The sequence below is a fragment of the Aethina tumida genome, chromosome 7 (assembly GCF_024364675.1).
Source record: "Aethina tumida isolate Nest 87 chromosome 7, icAetTumi1.1, whole genome shotgun sequence".
NCBI classification, from domain to species: domain Eukaryota; kingdom Metazoa; phylum Arthropoda; class Insecta; order Coleoptera; family Nitidulidae; genus Aethina; species Aethina tumida.
The window spans coordinates 5,045,370-5,063,814 of NC_065441.1; the positions used below are offsets into that span (position 1 = coordinate 5,045,370).

Consider the following 18,445-nt stretch of genomic DNA (forward strand, 5'->3'; position numbering starts at 1 on the left):
CATTTTTAATATTCCTGTATATAATTTTCAGCTTTTTCAGAGCATTGATTATTTTTAATTTTTAATAAACTCAATATAATATATAAATTAATAAGAAAAATTTAGTTTTCACTCTATTCAAAAAGGAGTAAAAATAAAAATGAATGTTTAACTTTCCTGAAATTTATTTTTAGTTTTAAATCAGGTTTTTAATTAATAAAATCAACGAAGTGTAGAGAATAATAATGTAAAATCAAATTAAGTTTTTCCTAAATTAAAAAAGTAGTAAAAATAAAACAAATTTAATTTCCTAGTAATTAGTTTTCAGCTTTTGAAGCAGTAATTAATTTGTTAATTAATAAAATCAATAATGTACAGAGTAATAAGGTAAAATCAAATTTAGTTCCATCCAGTAAAAAAGTAATAAAAATAGACCTTTATTAATTTTCCTGTAATTAATTTTCAGCTTTTAAAGGAGTTATTAACATTTTTTAATAAATAAAATCAATATTAACATAAATAATAATAAGGTAAAATCAATCAAATCTTGGACTTTAAATATTAATTTCCAATTAGAAACTCATAATATAAACAATTGCGAAAACAACTTTTTAAATCATTTATTCCATCTTGAAACACATGCTTGGATCATTTATTCAAATAATTAAACCATGGATAATCCGCATCGTGCACAGTACATTACACCCAATTCTTTCATTAATATGAATTAGTTAAATTTCTGAACGAAATAGGTCATGTTTAATTATGAGTAACACTGTCTAAAACTGGCATCTGGTGTCGAATTGAGTTTTCGATAAACAAAATTAAATCAATATTTATGAGACAGGTGCCAGTAAATCAAGAGGCAATCGGAATTATAAAATTGATTTTTTGTGTTCAGTTTCTGGGAGACCCACCGCATTTTATCTGGCATTACTTCCTTATCAGTGTTCCTAGAAGCTAATAAATAAAATGCATTATTATAATTGATTGGCAGTGGTTATTTGATATGAAATCGTGTCTTTAAACTGTTGATGACTTAACACCCACTGTTTGGAAATATGGGTTTATGATTTATTGGCTCGATGAGTTATTTCGACATCCCATGGATTAACATCTTTTCCCTGTCTAGATTATATTATAAATCATCTGCGGTTTTTATAAATACTAAGAAAAACTGTCCATCCGAGTTTAAAGATGTGGACGTGGACTGAAAGTCCAGCAAGTTGATTATAGTGTTTTTCACCCGACCCGGAAGCAATTTAGCGCCTAATGCAACAAGTCCATTACAAAAATTGAATGTTGCAGAGTTCATAGTAATTAAATCCTTTCCAGATGCTTATGTCAAACGATACCTCGCTGGAAAAAATGTCAAATAATATTCGCTGCAAAACCAGTTACGACTGTAATGGCACTGAAAAAATTGCTCAACTCGCTGACATTCCCTGAGTGTGCAATTTGCAGTGGAACGTATCCGTTTCAGATGGGCGTTATTAATAATTGATTAACTTACCAAACTGTCCAAGTCCTCGTCATCGGAGTACTCAATGTCCTCATCATCATCATCATCCCAGTCACCGTAATTGGCGAAGAGGCTCTCCTCAGTTGTGGTCGTCGTCGTCGTGGTGGTCGTGGTGGTGTCCTCGTCCCATTTCCGATGCCTTAATCTATGCTCACTATCACTAATCACGCCATCGATCTTCGATTTGATGCGATTCAGCTTCGTAAATCGGCTGCCACTGTGTCTCAGTTTGCCGTAATCACTGACGACACTGTGATACTTCGGCGGCGACGCCGTCGTCGTGGTCGTCGGTCTCTTTTGCACAATGTACGTTTTGTAATCGTATCTCTGATGGTAACCGTTGCCCACCACCACACAAAAACAGAAGCAAACCGCCAACTGGCTGAACCCCGGCCACATTTTACCCGCCGATTGATTCGAGTCTTTGAGACGACGCTCGAAATTTGCACCACCTCGGTGCTTTCTCTGCGGTTCTCTGAAACAATTTTTTTATTAATATTAACTAGCACTCCAAGTTTCGAAGAATGTCAACTAATCTAACATATTAAACAGGGTTTTGTTAAGGAGAATAAGTGGAAATTTTGGCTTTCCTGTATCTACTGAACCAAGTTTGACCTGAGCCTCGACTTAAGATAAGTTTGAAACAAGAGAATGTACCATAATTATTACTAAATAAGTACTTTAGAAACAATAAAGATTAAATAAATATCAACCAAAAAAAATCGTGACCCAAACGTTGGTTTTACATAAGAAAATCGTTCCTGTTACTCCAGTTTCTGATCACGAATTAAAAATAAAAAATCAATTCCATGACATCGTTTTCGACCATGGCCAAAATATTGATTTCAGCCGAATTTCAGCGCGTTTAAAACAAGTTTAACGACGAATTTGTGAACGAGAAAGTGACATCGCGTGAATTGATTCACAACGATAATAACAGGAAATCACACTGTTATTATGAACGTCTGGTCGTTTTGCTGGACTGTGTGTTTACAAAATGTCAGTTTTGGAATTGTGAAAAAGCAGGAAGCGATAATGAGTGTTATTAAGTCATCGTTAAATGCACAGTTTGTGTGAGAAAATGTTGAAAAAAAGCGAGAGCACTTTGATAACACTTGGCAATGAAGTGACAACGATTTTTATAAAATTGTCACACTATCAATGAGAATAATCGGTTACCTAAAATTGGAATTGCGGAAGTCAAGTGTACTCATGTCGTGGTACAACTTGCTCAATCCCTTTTTATGCTAATACATTGTTAATTAGTGACAGTAACAAATACTAAAAAGTGTTAATTATGACATCATTAGGATTGCCTGATTGCGTTAAAGTCTCTGTTGTATTGTTTGTAAATGCAAACACGCATTTTTAATTAAAATTCCACGTAGAAAAAACACATTTAAAACTGGCAGATGGGAATTAAACGAGATTTTGCAACGGGAAATTGTCGGAGATGTGTCGTAAATGTTTATGTGGTTTTTGGAGACGATGGATAGTTTTTCTTATAGTAAAATATTCTTCTGTTTTTTTTTCAAACAAATAACATGATACATTGAATTAGGCGATGTTAGGTTAGGTGAGGTTAGGTTACATTAGGTTATGTTAAATTAATATACAATTGGTTAGGTTATGTTAGGTTAAATTAAATTAGATTAGGTATGATAGAATTTAGAATTTCAAAATCAATTTACTTTAAAATATTTGGCTTTTTCATATCAACTGAACCAAATAACCTGAACATCGTCTTAAAATAAGTTTAAAAAAATTTAAACTCGAATATTATATTGCACAAAACAAATTAAACTAAATTAAAAATTGTTTAGTAAAGTGTTAGAGATGAAATTTGGACCCACATCTACTGAAAAAATCAAAGTACTTTAAAATTTAAATAAATTATAACTAAATTCATTTGTGACTAAAAGTTAGATTTGATTAGGTTAGGTTTGAAGTGATTACATTAGATTAGTTTAGGTTTGGGTAGGTCAGATGTCCTAGTTTGACTAAAATATATTAGGTTAGGTTAGTTCCAATTTACTAATGATTTTCTTTTCCTGTATTCTTTCAAATTTTTTAATTTAGATATTTTAAATCGTTTACTTTTAGATATTCAGTAGTTATTGTAATAATTTAATAAATACAACATTTTCAATCATGGACAAATATTGATTTCAGCAAATTTCTAAGATGGATAGTAAAATATATTTCTATCATTTTCAACATAATTATTATATTAACATATATTTAAATAGGTTAGATTATGTTAGGTTAGATTAAATTAAGTTAGGTTAGGTTAAGTTTGGTTAGATAGTATTAAGTTAGTAAAGATTTGACAGATTAGGTTAGGTTAGCTTAGACTAGATTAAATTTACTAATAATTTTATTTTCCTGTATTAGTAAAACCTCTTAAATTTTTTAATTCAGTTTTTTTAATCATTTAATTTTAAATATTCAATAAATATTATAGTGACTTAATAAATACATCATTTTCGATAACGGACAAACATTGATTTTAGGAAATTTCTAAGATGATAATAAAATATCTTTCTGTTATTTTCTACATAATTATTATATTAAGATAAGTTTGATTAGGTTAGATTAGATTCAATTAAATTAGTTTAGGTTTGATTAGGTTAGGTTATTTAGTTAGATTAAATTAAGTTAGGTTAGGTTAGGTTAGCTCAGGATAGATTAGGTTAACCTCAATTTAGTTAAACCTTTCTGATTTTTTTAGAAGTATATATTATTATTTTTATTAATACATTTATTCTGGATTCTAGTTAGTATTTAAGAAAAAATTATGAAAGTAGAAGGACTTTATTCAAGACATTAAAATTTAAAAAATTGAAACATATATAATTAATAATTTTAATATTTTTATTTATGTAACATTTTTAATGTCAAAATCTGTAAAATAATATTTAATAAGCAATTCTCAGGGTCTATTTGTTTTTTGGTTTTTATTGTGTCAGTAATCAAGATGAAACAATATCTATGATCAACACTATTTTGAAGGTTTGTAACACACATGCCTGTTCCTTTATTAAAGAATCCTGTTACTAATACAGGAAATTTTCAATTTAAATCATTTTTACAAACGAAACATAAAGTATAAATCTTAAATCATTTGTGAATAGTCAAGTCAATTCTCTATAAACATCTGAATAAATTTATGAACGTATAGAAATTTAAATCGCATCTCTTAACAAATCATATTATATAAATATTTATCAATAATAAACATCAATTTAGGTTGAATAAACTGCCAGGTGTGAATTACAAACCTATTGTCTCCCGAATACCAGAAAAACGATCAGAATAAAATTTGTATAATTCACAATCGAAACGACTTCTTTATTGAAATTAACCCATCATCCAGACACATCAATTACGGACGTGAATTAAAAAAAAAGAAAGTACTAGGGAACGCCTAAATGCAATTTGCATATTATTATAAAATTAAAGCGATTAACATCTTAATTCAATATAACTAATGATAAAAGTAGCATCATTGTTTGTGTTTATTTAACGCACATCGCACACCTAAACATTGTGAAACGAAAAAATAAAAACGCGTTGCCCAATTTGAGAGATTAGCCCATTATGCAGCGGCGCACAAAGGTTATTAGAATATAAGTGGGTAATCAGAAATTGTAATAATAAATTCAGTATGTATGGGTTCTATTTTTATGTTGTGACCTAGAAAATTTAAATTTAGTTCGGTTTTTCGGTTGCCCGTCTTTTTTGTTGAATTAACGGACGTGCATTAAACGTGTGTAAATATGGAGAAAAAATTTTTGATTGTTTGCCGTTGGTGCTTATCAAGGACGTAATCTTCTTTGTCGAAGATAAATGGATAAGCCAAGGCGATGCGACGAGGTTCTGAGATTAATTAGCGGCGTGGAACTTAAGCCTTTACTTAAAGAAAACAAAGAAAAAACGGATAAGGAATTTAAAAATTTGAGTAACTTAATCTTCCTTCTGTGTTTTAAAATTATACACGTATAAAAAATATATCAAACCTAAAAAAATAGTAAATTAAACTTAGATTAATTAAGATCCATCCAAAAAATAATAAAAAACCCAGGAATTTATAAAATAAATAAAATACATAATGGATTTTAAAAATAACAATAGTTACAGCAAGTATAATATTAAATTTAAAAAATAAATAACAAAATTAGTAAATTTGTAAGAAATTTATGGGAAACAAAAACGGATATTGATTTGAAATTTTTATAACAATTATAACTTGACTTGAACCACTTTTTTAATTTATGTTTTCAGAATTTTATTTCCGGTTTTTCCGGAAGTGACATCAACTTTGTTATTTTCAATAGAACATCCTGTATATGTTTATATTTTAGAATTCTACATGTAAGTGCCAATAAAATTAATATACCATGTCCTATACCTAAACTCAAGAGGTTTTGAGTTATTAATGTTTTTATAAAATTTTTGACAGATTGATGGTCCAATTAAAATGTCTGTCAAACCACCAATTTTGACACTGGAAAGTTTATTTTTGGCATACTAAGGATATAAAGACCTTCCTCTAAGAAGACATTATCAATATTCCCAAATTTTATACAGGGTCTTCGTTATTTACGTTTAATTCTGTGCATCTTAAAATGTCAATAATTTCGTTTTTTCAATGAAACACCATGTATGTATGTAAACCTCTCGATTGGTACAAATATTCCCTATACATAAAATGAATATTAACGTAGATTTTACCAAAAATGTTAAATAACACAAATTTTTCTATTTGTACTTAGAGTATAGTAAAATGAATGACAGGTGTTTTATATCTGACAACATTACATTTCTTTTTTAGTAAATTGCCTGTTAATATTCATTTTTATGCTGAAACATACACGGTGTTCCATTGTTATGTTTTAAGATGTACATAATTAAAGGTAAGTAACAAATACCTTGTATAAAATTTCGGAGTAATAATAGTGACTTCTTATAGAATGATCCTTGATTAAAGTGTATGTCAAAAATGAAATTCTCAGCATCAAAATTGGTAACTTTACAGACATTTTAATTGGACCCTCAATCTGTCAAAATTTTTGGAAAACAATTAATAACTCAAAAACTCTTGAGTGTAGGTATAGGACATAGTATAGCCATTTAATTCGCAATTACATATAGAATTTAAAAATCTAAGTTAAATAATAATTGCTATAAAAATTTGAAATCAACATCTTTTTCCCTTCTTGATAAACTTCTAATGAATAAGTTATGTCACCCTGTATATAACAAATTTCAAAAATAATGAATTAACTAAGAAATTAACACTTAATTAAAAAATAAAACAAAATAATTAGATTAAATAAAATTAATTTTAAAAAAATTAAAGAAAATTAAAAAATAAAAATCAGGAATTTATAATATTTATATTAAACAATAAAATTTAAGAAATTAAAAAAAAGAATAAAAAAAAATCAATAATGTATAAAGTAACTAGCAAGATTTATTAAGTATAAATTATAAAATAGATACTGAATTCTAAAATTAAAAATAAATATATAGTCCCCAAAAATATCATATGCTTAAATTATTAGATTAATTTCTCAAAAATTACTTATTAAAATTATATTATACAGTTAAATAGCAGGGCCAAGTGTGAAAAATTCTTAGGATATTTGAATTAAATCAAAAAATTTAAATGGAAAATTCACATTAAAGTTTTGCCCCATTTAAAATATTAAAGGTTAAGCAATTCAATCAAGAAAATATATCAAAATGTCCGATATTAGATAAGGCAAAATAAAATACATATTAATATTGAATAAATTAATAAAATTTAGATTAAATATTTTTCTTTAATACAATTTTTAAAAGACGGTTTTAATGTGAGTGATCAACTTAAGCTTTATATTCAAATTAATGCACCTGTACAAAATTTTGTAACAATTTATTTTCGTAGTTTTATTAGAAAATTGTTCTATTTTTATCTAGAACGAAATATTTCTGTTTTCTGCCGTAAAAAGTATTTTGTTTCTTGGACTTCAAAGTTGTTTAAAAGCTCATAAACTTTACGAAACCTTGTTTTTCGTTAACTTTCTTTTATTTTAATAATAATTAATGCAAATTTAACTTACGTCAATCAGAAACCGTTTCAATTGAAAGAAGAGTAAAAATATATACGAACCTTCCCCGACACAAAAATCAACTGGTACCACCACAACAAGAATCCACCACTGTCACTCACAGCAACAACCACCACCGAAATATCGAAAAATTTTCTGGCAAGGCGCGGAAACACCGAAACCGCGTGGTCTCGGATGCGTTATCCGCGGACGCGACACTCCAATGCAACCAACCCAGCGTTCGGTGTCGACTAGACTGAGAAGCCACCGGAGCTTAATCCAGCTGGTCCATTCACATCCGCGCTCGCCACTTCTCACAGGATGTGCATCGCGTGAATTCCCCAAATAATCGAAACGATATTATTAAATTAATGTGTGCTAATTCGAATTAATGAAGATATCGCCGTTAAATAAGTTATCTAGACTAACTGGTACTTGATTTGGTAAATGTTTTACAATTAAATGTAAAGCAATTTAATGTTGGTTAGTTTTCTGATTGACCATATCACGTTGGAGTTTTTTTAAAAATAACAATTTTATCAGTACTATTCCTTGAAATAGTACATATTACACATCTAAAGTATTGTTATTGTTGAAGTTTTTATGGTTAATTAATTCTCAAAAATGAACTTTGCCAATATTTGTGGTGAATTTCTTCTTTTGTTGCGGTAAGATGTGATAACCACTTCTCAATGATTTATGAGTAATAGATCTACAAAAAAGTGAGTAAAAGTAGTTGTAAAAAACCAAAAACACTATACCATTTATTTATATCCATATTATTACAAGATTAAACAAATATTAATTTAAAATTGTTTTTAAAACGTTCAATCTAAACACCAATTTACAAATAATTCCATGCTTTAGTTACAACAATGTCTATTTTTAAAACTTTATCTTATTCGACAGTAATTGATACTTAATTAAATTTACTATCATTTCGAATGTTCGTTACACATCAATTGACTTATTAAATTTAAATTAATGAGGATTTCTTTAATTAATTTCAATGTGAAAATTGATTGAAAATGATATTAAAAGAAAACAACATTACTGTTTATTACAAATAATTCCAGAAATTAAGGATAATGATCTTTTTTTAAGTTTTAAATTTTAGACAATAAATAGAATGATATTATCACTTTCAATAAAACGTTAACAACATTAAAATTTAACCCACACTGTTGTAATTAAATTATCAGTAATTAACCAAAAATTCTAAAAATTACATGTAATCATAAATATTATTTTAAGATAAAAAATCTTACTGTTTTACAAAGATTATAATCCACCACACTGTAGTTTCTAATCACATTAGAATCCACAGTGTATTACTTTAAAATAAAAATTGTTATGGAATAAATTTGAACTAAAAAATATATATCTTTCTCAAAAACTTTGACATTTAAATTGTTGAATACAATAATTATATTTTAAATTTTGTTATTCATGTACTAAATTGACTAATTTTTCAAATTAATATATTGAATCGACTATTTTAAAAATATTATAATTCACTATACTATAGTTTCAAGTCACATTAGGATCTATAAATATTACTTCAAGTTGAAAATTGTTATGGAATAGATTTGAACTAAAAAATATATATTTTTCTCAGAAACTTTGACATTTAAATTGTTGAATCCAATAATTATATTTTAAATGTGTTTTATTCATTTACTAAATATAATTTGACCAATTTTTCAAGTTAATATATTGAATAAACTATTTTACAAAGATTATGGTCCACTACACTATACTTTCATATCACAGTGGGATCTATAAATATTACTTCAAGATAAAAATTGTTATGGAATACATTTGGAATAAAAAAATATACATTTTTCTCAAAAATTTTAACATTTAACTTGTTGAATTCAATAATTATATTTTAATTTTTTTTATTTATGCACTAAATATAACTTGACTTATACTAAGTATAATTTGATCAATTTTTCAAATATATTAATTGAATCAACTATTTTACAAACTTTCAAACCAATAATTTTGATTATATCTACATTTTCTATTGATCAAATAACTTTAATTTTATAAAAAAGTGATTTGTATTTGATTAAGTTGTAACAAATGAAGCTATAAAAGCCACACTTCTAAATTAGGTCGAGGCCGAGTTATTTAACCCGTAAATTGAAAACAATAGCGCGCCAAATCCGAACAATTTTGCATCATTCCCATGGGATTAACGCTACGCACGCCTCTGATTCACGAAACAGTGAATCACCACTAATTACCGAACGTACAGAAGCTGTCACGTTCCGATTCTGCATCTGCCATATTCACCTTTTGGGTATGGCTCCTCGCTGATTTATTGTTGTTTGCACTTTTCGTTTACCTAATTGACATTTATTTGGGAAAGGTTAATATTGAAATCGATGCACTGGAAAAAACTACACGCCGTTAATTTGCATTTTGCGTTAACACTGCCGAGAATATCTATCTGTCTTGTTAATTAATGTTTTTCATGTTTAATCGAGGAGGAGATCGTCTCTGTTGAAACTTTGTTTAATGTCCCTACACGTTGTTGCCGTAATATTTATTATATAGGACGTGAATTGTGAAATATTACGTTTTCAACTGTAATAAAGTTGAATAATTTTGTTTAATAGTACCAAGTTTAAAGTGTGTTGCCATAAAATATTTCAAAATGTGTCACGGAACTCACACGACACCCTCAAAACTTTTATTGGTGTAATATTTCACCGAACATACTTCCTACTAATACTTAGTTGATGGTGGTATTAATTAAAAGCAATTTATATGCACCAAATCAACTTATTTTAATGTTCGCATATTATTTATGAATAACATTCCGAATTGTAATAAAACGTGATTTTGTGAATAGCTGTATAACGCATGAACAATGACTTGAATATTCAGTACCACCCTGTAAAATATGACAAAACGTGTTCCGGAATAATAATTAATTTTAAACGATTAAAATTTTAGTTTGCCACATCCCATCAATAATAATGATATAATTGTTAATGAACAATAAAGGTATAATAATGTAAAAGTACTGTTGTGGAGAATGTATGGAATTTGCCAGCTCCCGTACCTTTGATTTACTAATCTGTGTCATGTTTACAAGAAGGGCGTTCAGTAATTCTATCCCTTATTAATAGTGGGGGTGTACTAATTCACAATAATTTACCATCTGTCGATAAATATGAAAGGTCTTTCTGAAATTTGTACGTGTAAGTCAGTGTGATTTTACCCTCTGTTCAGAGCAATTGGTTTAATTTCTGGTGGTTAACCATATTGATGAATATAATGTAACACAGAATAACAAAACTCTCTTTGCATCAACTCTTATTCAACAAAAAATGAAATGGAATAAACATTACAATCAATAATTTTTTGTCAACATTCTATAAATAAATTCATCCCACGAGAAAAAGCTTCTTTGTTATTGCGTTTTGAACATTTGGAAGCTTCCTTTGAGCTTCTAATCCGGCATGTTACCTTACATTATCAAAATTTTTATTGAATTGATCGTTTGGCTTCTTAGTAGGTGGTCAACATCTAAAGTCCACTCACACTTCACCGGGCATCAAAATCTTTAATATCAGTTCTAAGAGACATTATATATAAGAAAGTTTATTTTTTTAACAACACAATACAAATTCTTTGTGAATTAAATACGTAACTAGGGAAGGTCTCCAAGATAAATCTTCTCCAAAAGATCTCCGATCTTCCTAGATTGGTCTTGTTCCCTTTGTTCCAAAAAAAAAAAAATGGACGTTTACCACCGCACTTTTGAACGCTTGTATGCTTTTAAAGTTTGCCGGTCACGTTTTCTTTTTATTAAATGCAGGGATGTCCCATGACCGGTATTTGTTCACTTTGATTTATCAAGTGGGAAAAAACAAAGTTAAGGAAATAAAATACCACATATCATTTTGATAAGTTTATTTTTGTAACAACAAAAAACAATTTTCATCATCAACAAAACAAATTTCTCTTGAATTAAATACGTAACTAGGGAAGGTCTCCAAGATGAAGCTTCTCCAAAAGCTCCTCAGGTACATCGACGTAAATCTTATCTACTCCCACGTCAGCAATTAATTGTCTCAGCTTCTCCACATCCACATAATCGCCGGCGCTCGACCAAATAGTCAACGTTGATTTCGGAACGACGTCCATCAGTTCCTGGATCAGCTTCTGACTGTTGGCGACAATTCCGGCTCGTACCGGAAACGTTATTTCATGCGTCACGTTATTGGTGATGATTTTCTCTAGCATTTTGTTCATTTGGTGTTCGTCGTATGCGGCGTACGTCATGTTAGGTGGGATGCCGCCGGTTCCGTAGTTCGTCGTCCAGCCGATTGATAACACCGTTTTAGTCGGGAAGGTGTTGGAGGCTTGCAAAAACTGGTCGGCGTCTACCGGTATTGTGAGCGAGAGAACTGGACCACTTACTATATCAGCGTTTATCCACAAAGGATAAGTCACCTACAAACAAATCGATGAAACAACATCGTAAAATGAGACTAAGCCATATTAAATACGTTATCGTATTTCTGGACGTTTTCCACCGCACTTTTGAACGCTTGTATGCTTTTAAAGTCCAGCTTTACACCTTTGACGGTCACATTTTCTTTTTTATTAAATGCATCCACTTGCGATAGAAAACTTTCCAGTGATAAATCTGATACGGTGTTAGGGGGGTGTCCCATGACCGGTATTTGTTCGGTTTGATTTATCAAGTGACCAAAAACCACGTCCGCTTCTATCATATCGACTGCATCTAAATTATAGGCGTGCAAATTAATTATTTAAATAAATTTAACATTACTTACTATCATCTTGCAAGACCGAATCTAGATAAGCTTGGTCGTTAACTGCATGAACCCATGTGATTTTGGTGAGATTTTGAGGAGGCTCTTGTGCCATTGCTGAATTACAAGTAACTGAAATGTTAAATTTAAGTAAACTCTATACTTAAATTAATGCCAATGATTTGTAATTTATTGTGACACTCACTTATAAATAGGACACAAAGAAAAACTTTAAAATGCAACATTTTGACCAACTAACATCGAATTATTAGTTGGGATACAAAATATTTTTAAGTAATAATACTTAAAGATAAGATATATATTTGGTATTTGATAAATTTTTCCATTTATTTAAATTAGATGCTTAACATATTTTTAAATAAAACTGTATAAAAGTTACCTGTTATAATTATTTTATTATTATTTATTATAAAATAAGGACTAAATATAATATAGTTCATATTTTGTTTCAGTATGTAAAAGCCAAAAGAATAATTTTGATAATTATTCTAATTTCAAAAATAGCAGTTATTTGCTTAAAAATAATTAACTACTTTTCTATGTTTATTTTAAAAAACTAATGACATATAATACACATGTTTCTTTTCCTAGTAATGACCCTTATAAATCATACATTGTGTATATTCACTAGTACGGACCTGACTTCTAAGGACTTGATAAAACTTTACAAAAATATTCACAAACGTTACTTATAAATTGTATAAAAATAAGTAAACAACACTAAAATCGTGAAGAAAGCGTGAACTAATAAATTGATTAGTAAGCACACATATATTTGATATGCAATAAACTTACACATGTGTCGACTGAGTTGCATAACATATAAGTTTAATTTTTTAAATAAATCGTGAATATTAATATATTAATAAATAAATTAAAAATTATCGTTATAACAAATTTTAATAGTGGTTCCAAGTGCGAAGGTTGCGCTAATTCAGTGTTACGTAATCGGGGTAATTAATCAGAAAAGTTTTGTTCCATTATTTTTATTGTCAGCCTTTGGAAAAGTTAAAAGCGACGTGGTAAGTTTAGAGCCGTGCGGAAGAAAGTAATTAATTTACTGACCTACATAAGAATAATGAGAAGACGAGGATGTAATGTACGAACAATGAGGGACTTACCGAAAAAGGGCAAAAGGAACAATAAAACTATTAAATCTTTTTGGTCCATAGTAATGAACAAAAAATCCTGGGATTATCTTAAACAATATGGACTTAATGCGATACGTAACAAAAGTACTTTACGAATTGAAACCAGTGGCTCTCAATAACGAATAACGTGATGAATTTATTCATTAAATTAATTACAGTTAAATTTACGCGTTAAGATTTCACCATTTATATATTTTATCAGTTTATCAAAAGTACGAAATTTTGACTAAATAATTGTATTTCATCAGTGGAGTTTTAATTTATTATATAATTATTAATATTTCATTAATTGAAAGGGAAATTAAAAATAATAAAACAGACTTCCATATTTATATTAATTTAAAAGATGTAAGTAGTACCTTTAATTTACCTAAATAAATATATAATATATTTATATGAATTTTAAAACAATAATTTTAATACACAGATAAGTAAAAAACGTATAAATTTAATGGTTTATTTGAACACACATTTTAAATAACAAATAAATATAAATAACCCAAAGAGTTTTTCTTTATACATAAATTAGTATACGAGGTGATACATCTAACTTTATCATTAGAATTTATAGAGAACGGAAAATGGTTTTGATTCGAAATTGATATAACAATTATAACTTGACTAGAATTATTTTTCTAATTTATTTTGAACAAAATTTAATTTCCACATTCGCTGGAAGAGACATCAACTTTGTTATTTTCAGTGAAACACCCCGTATATTTTTGAATTTTTAAATTCTACATATAATTGCAAACAAAATGACTAATATCTTAAACATAAATCCAATAATTTTTTAGGGGAATACCCTATATATTTGTAGGTTTTTAAATTCTACATGTAATTGCAAATAAAATGGAGGTACCATGTCTTATACCTAAACTCAATAGTTTTTGGTCTCCCATTAAAAATAACTAAGTTTATGACACAAGTTTAAATTTTGTTCAAAATAAATTAGAAAAGTATTTCAAGTGAAATAAAAATTAAATAAAAATGGTATACAAATTTTAAATCAATACATTTTTCAGTTCTCCATAATAAATAAGTTAGGTAATACATATACCTATTTATTAGGTAATACAAAAATGATACATGGGTTGCTTAGATTTGTGAAAGATTATCTCATGTAATTGTTTCAAGCATCATATGTCACAAACTCAAATTCAAATTTAGCAGTATTACGTTAATTTCTTACTAGTGACATCTATGGCATACATATTATAACATTTGTATTTAAAGAAACTTCAAGGTCACACAAAGAAGACTGTAAGTACATAGTTTAGTTCATATTTTTGTCAATAGGTGGCCGAAATACAAATCTAAAAAGTTATAAAATAGTGTAAAAATCGTAAAAAAAGCTTCACAAACTTGTTTCAGAATAGTTTCCAATTCATTATACTTACCACAAAGTTATTGGTAATCTTCAAAATATTTATTAAATCACTCAGCATTTCAAAATAGCCATTTGTGTCGAACAAAAGCGAAAGTTTCAATGAAAAACGATTTGAAAGCGATAACAATGTAACACATATCGAAAATCGGCGTGGTTCCGCGTTCCCAAAATAATCAAACGGACCGTTGGCCGTTCACCGTTCGCAATAATCGACTTTTCCTTTTCTACATTTGTAATTGGCCGCGCGATTCCCGCGCTTTCTCGCTAGCGCGGCGTCGATAAGCTGACGGGACATCGACCGTGGTGTGCTCGTTAGGGAGTGGTGTTGCACGCCACCAATACAGATTCAGACTTGTGACTAGTGCCCGCGACCATTGGTCTACATTCCGTCGACCAATCATTGGAAAAGTACTCACTAAAATATCCAATGTAAGTTCACACATTATCAAACATATTCGTCGGGGTTTGTCCCGGCAAAATACAATTTTCTTTGGCGTTTTTCGCACGTAGCACGACGTTTCTGCGGTGCGGACACGGTCATGGCGAACAAAGGAGCCTTGTTGTTCCGACATTTTTCACGTTGCCGAGTACTCGGGCCAACTTTACTTCGTCCCGTTTGCGTGTTGCATAAAATTTGTTGGTTATAGTACTCGGTGCTTGGGTCCTTCTGTGATTTAAAGGTGTTTAGTCTTGATCAACGGTTATTTCATGACGAATTTGTTTAATGGTTAGCGTTTTTATGTTTATCTTGTGCGTTTGATTCCAAAACACGTCATACGTTTTAACTTAATTCAAGGTTATAGTGTATTTTTATCAATACTTGTTCTTATTACTCGTAAAATTCCTTAGTACACAACCAATTTCCTGTGTTAAAATCTTGTTTTCCTTGTTAGGTTACGCACGGAGCTTAACTATTAATTTACTGTATAAACAATGTTTGTTTACACCGGGTTAATTAAATGTTTTCTCCTATATTTATTGTATAATATAATTTGTAATTTTAGTAAATATTGTTGAGACTTCTAGTCAACATTTTAAACAATATTTGTTGATTATATTCATAATTATTATCATTGATTTACTCAACAAAATATGTTTATAGTATGTAAATACAATATTTTATCTTTCTGGTATTCTTTGCATAACAAATTACAACATATTTTGAAATTATGACTATTTCTGTTATTGACAAATTTGTAATACTTTGATAAAACTAAAAATTAAAGGTTTTAGAACCAAATTAAATAGAATTTTACAGTAAAATGAATATTTCTACTAGTGTAGTTGGAGGAAAAAGAGTATTTAATATTTTATAGTTCAAACAAATACTTGTATACAAAATCTAGTTGCCCTGCACTTCAACAAACTTCAAACAAAATACAACAGTACATTTAATGGTTAATAGTACTATATGACATTTTTCATTTTTTGATTTATCGTTCTAACAATATGTTTTTTGCCAAGACAAATGGAGCAAATAACGACGTCCGACGGCCAGGTGGTGATCCAGCCGATCCAGGGCGTCGCCCCGCAGCAGGTCCAGGTGATGCAGATGAACGGGCAGGTGATACAGGGCGCGAACGGCCAACAGATCATGGTGCACGCCGTACCACAGGGCGGACAGATCCAAGTGGCTGCGGCGGCGGGTGCCCAGGGCCTCCAACAGATCCAGGTTGTGCCAGTGAGCAGTCTACAACAAGGCCAGGTCCTTGTGCAGCAGCCCCAACAGGCCCAGATCGTACAGACGGTCGACGGTCAGACCTTCATCTATCAGCCTGTGGCGATTGAAGGGGGACTCCAACAGGGAACACCAACAGGTACTACCCTCCATTAAATTGGTTGTTTTGGTGCTTACGTTTGGTTTTTTTAGTTTTGAACATCAACGGCAACTTAGTACAAATAACGGGAGCATCACCGACGACGGCGACGGCTTCCACGGCGGTCCAGCCGACCGTTTCGTCACCCACCACACAAACAGTCGTACCACAGACCATCACGACGGCAACACCAAACCAACTTGCGATGGCTAACGGAAACTTAGTCATGGTGAGAAACACAACCGATGTACGTAACCCATTCATTAACTTTTTATCCGTAAAACTGAAGGGTGTCGAAGAAACATACCATCAACAACTTGTACCAATATGTTGATTATGTTTCTTCACTCTTAGTTGTTCAATTGAATTAAAATATTAACATGTTTTAATTCAATGAGTACTCAGAAACTCAAGTTTATAGGTAATGTATGTGTTTTTCTTTAATACCACTAATTTCTCATTAAAAAATCACGTCTAACGTAACTTCATCATTTATTTGAAAACGTGATTTTTGTGATCACATTGCTGTGTGCCGACTAATTTAAGCATTACCTTAATTTTAGTTTTAGCTGTACTTATAATTAAATAAAAAATTGTGTACCTTTCGATCAATATTCTGTTTTACAATATTTACAGGTGGTACCCACAACAAGTACAACACAGTTCCAAAGAGTGCCAATTCCTGGTACTGAATTTTTGGAAGAGGAACCGTTATACGTAAACGCGAAGCAATACAGGCGGATTCTGAAACGCCGACAAGCTCGTGCGAAACTCGAAGCGGACGGTAAAATACCCAAGGAACGTCCGAAGTACCTCCACGAATCCCGCCATCGACACGCCATGAACAGAATACGTGGTGAAGGTGGAAGGTTTCATTCTGGTTCGGTGAAGAAGAGACGGGAAGAGATGGAGAGGCAGCAGCAGCAACAACAGTCCCAGCAAGATGTCCAGCAGAGGACGATAGGATTGTATGATATGGGTTCACCAATTGTACTAGAGGTTTGTCAAGAGTATTGATCATTACATGCAGGTTTGATTAATTTTGTTTTCTTTTAGAATGTGATTAGTCAAGACATGATCAAGCCTGATCCACTTAGTATAGAGGGGAATTAGTCTTTAAGTTTTGCGATTTATTATTTATTTATATGAGGAAATGTTGAAAATACTGTATATATTAAAATTAGACCTTTTGTATATTTGTATCTTATTTTGTTACACTGTATCTACATATCTTTTTGTAATGATTAATTCTTTAAAGGAATTGGCACACAATGTACAATTTTGTTGTTATTTTCTGACTGACGATCTGCAAAGTAGAATGGGACATGTTTATGTGAGTAAAGAGATGTGTTACCCGCTTTTTTATACGTGAATTGTGTTTTATTTTATCCTTTTTGAACTCTTATTTTTTGTTAAACAATCCTTTAATTAATATATTAATATTTAATATTAAATGAATACTAACGCCTTTTAATATGAGTTAACTATTTTTAATAAACTGGTTTATCTTATAGATAAATATTAATAATAAACAGAATATTTCTGTACTTTTTTACGAAATTTTATAGTTATACAATGTGTATGTATTAAATATAACATTAGTAAATACATGGTGTTCATTATTATATAAATATTAATATACTTATTTACTCCTAAAAACACTACACATAA

General features: G+C 29.9%; 3 protein-coding genes across 9 annotated transcripts in view; 1 reads left to right on the top strand and 2 right to left on the bottom strand.

The window, feature by feature from the left end:
• The window catches only part of LOC109598986 (MATH and LRR domain-containing protein PFE0570w), a 56,231-nt gene extending 48,391 nt beyond the window's left edge, over positions 1-7,840 (bottom strand). The window contains exons 1-2 of the mRNA XM_020014897.2: positions 7,659-7,840; positions 1,493-1,976 (exon numbers count right to left, since the gene is read on the bottom strand). Of these exons, the coding sequence (XP_019870456.1) occupies positions 1,493-1,900 (408 nt within the window). The 5' untranslated portion in view covers positions 1,901-1,976; positions 7,659-7,840. The remainder of the gene's footprint in view (positions 1-1,492; positions 1,977-7,658) is intronic.
• A 3,671-nt stretch (positions 7,841-11,511) lies between these two features.
• On the bottom strand, positions 11,512-15,056 carry LOC109598999 (protein FAM151A). 4 transcript variants are annotated; one of them, XM_020014914.2, is made up of 4 exons: positions 14,968-15,056; positions 12,417-12,527; positions 12,126-12,364; positions 11,512-12,069 (listed from the first exon to the last, which is right to left on the bottom strand). In XM_020014914.2, exons 2-4 carry the CDS (start codon positions 12,508-12,510, stop codon positions 11,596-11,598), a joined length of 807 nt encoding a protein of 268 aa, XP_019870473.2. In that variant the 5' UTR covers positions 12,511-12,527; positions 14,968-15,056; the 3' UTR covers positions 11,512-11,595. The 4 variants fall into 4 exon arrangements, with proteins under 4 accessions (XP_019870473.2, XP_019870471.2, XP_019870472.2 ...); XM_020014912.2 differs by lacking the exon at positions 14,968-15,056 and adding an exon at positions 13,538-13,651; XM_020014913.2 differs by lacking the exon at positions 14,968-15,056 and adding an exon at positions 13,055-13,176.
• Positions 15,057-15,274: 218 nt separating this feature from the next.
• Positions 15,275-18,147, top strand: LOC109598995 (nuclear transcription factor Y subunit alpha). 4 transcript variants are annotated; one of them, XM_020014906.2, is made up of 5 exons: positions 15,275-15,386; positions 16,422-16,774; positions 16,828-17,021; positions 17,411-17,773; positions 17,831-18,147. In XM_020014906.2, exons 2-5 carry the CDS (start codon positions 16,426-16,428, stop codon positions 17,885-17,887), a joined length of 963 nt encoding a protein of 320 aa, XP_019870465.1. In that variant the 5' UTR covers positions 15,275-15,386; positions 16,422-16,425; the 3' UTR covers positions 17,888-18,147. The 4 variants fall into 4 exon arrangements, with proteins under 4 accessions (XP_019870465.1, XP_049825499.1, XP_019870466.1 ...); XM_049969542.1 differs by having other exon boundaries at positions 16,828-17,003; XM_020014907.2 differs by lacking the exon at positions 15,275-15,386 and adding an exon at positions 15,448-15,684.
• Positions 18,148-18,445: the final 298 nt, after the last annotated feature.

Excerpts from the sequence above, each read along its gene's own strand:
- LOC109598995 (XM_020014906.2), top strand. The coding sequence starts at position 16,426 with ATGGAGCAAATAACGACGTCCGACGGCCAGGTGGTGATCCAGCCGATC. Across the intron at positions 17,022-17,410 it reads TGGTGAGAAACACAACCGAT|GTGGTACCCACAACAAGTAC; the intron begins GTACGTAACCCA and ends CAATATTTACAG. Across the intron at positions 17,774-17,830 it reads GTTCACCAATTGTACTAGAG|AATGTGATTAGTCAAGACAT; the intron begins GTTTGTCAAGAG and ends GTTTTCTTTTAG.
- LOC109598999 (XM_020014912.2), bottom strand. The coding sequence starts at position 13,586 with ATGGACCAAAAAGATTTAATAGTTTTATTGTTCCTTTTGCCCTTTTTC. Across the intron at positions 12,528-13,537 it reads GTTCCTTTTGCCCTTTTTCG|TTACTTGTAATTCAGCAATG; the intron begins GTAAGTCCCTCA and ends TTAACATTTCAG. Across the intron at positions 12,070-12,125 it reads ACGTCCAGAAATACGATAAC|GTGACTTATCCTTTGTGGAT; the intron begins GTATTTAATATG and ends ATTTGTTTGTAG.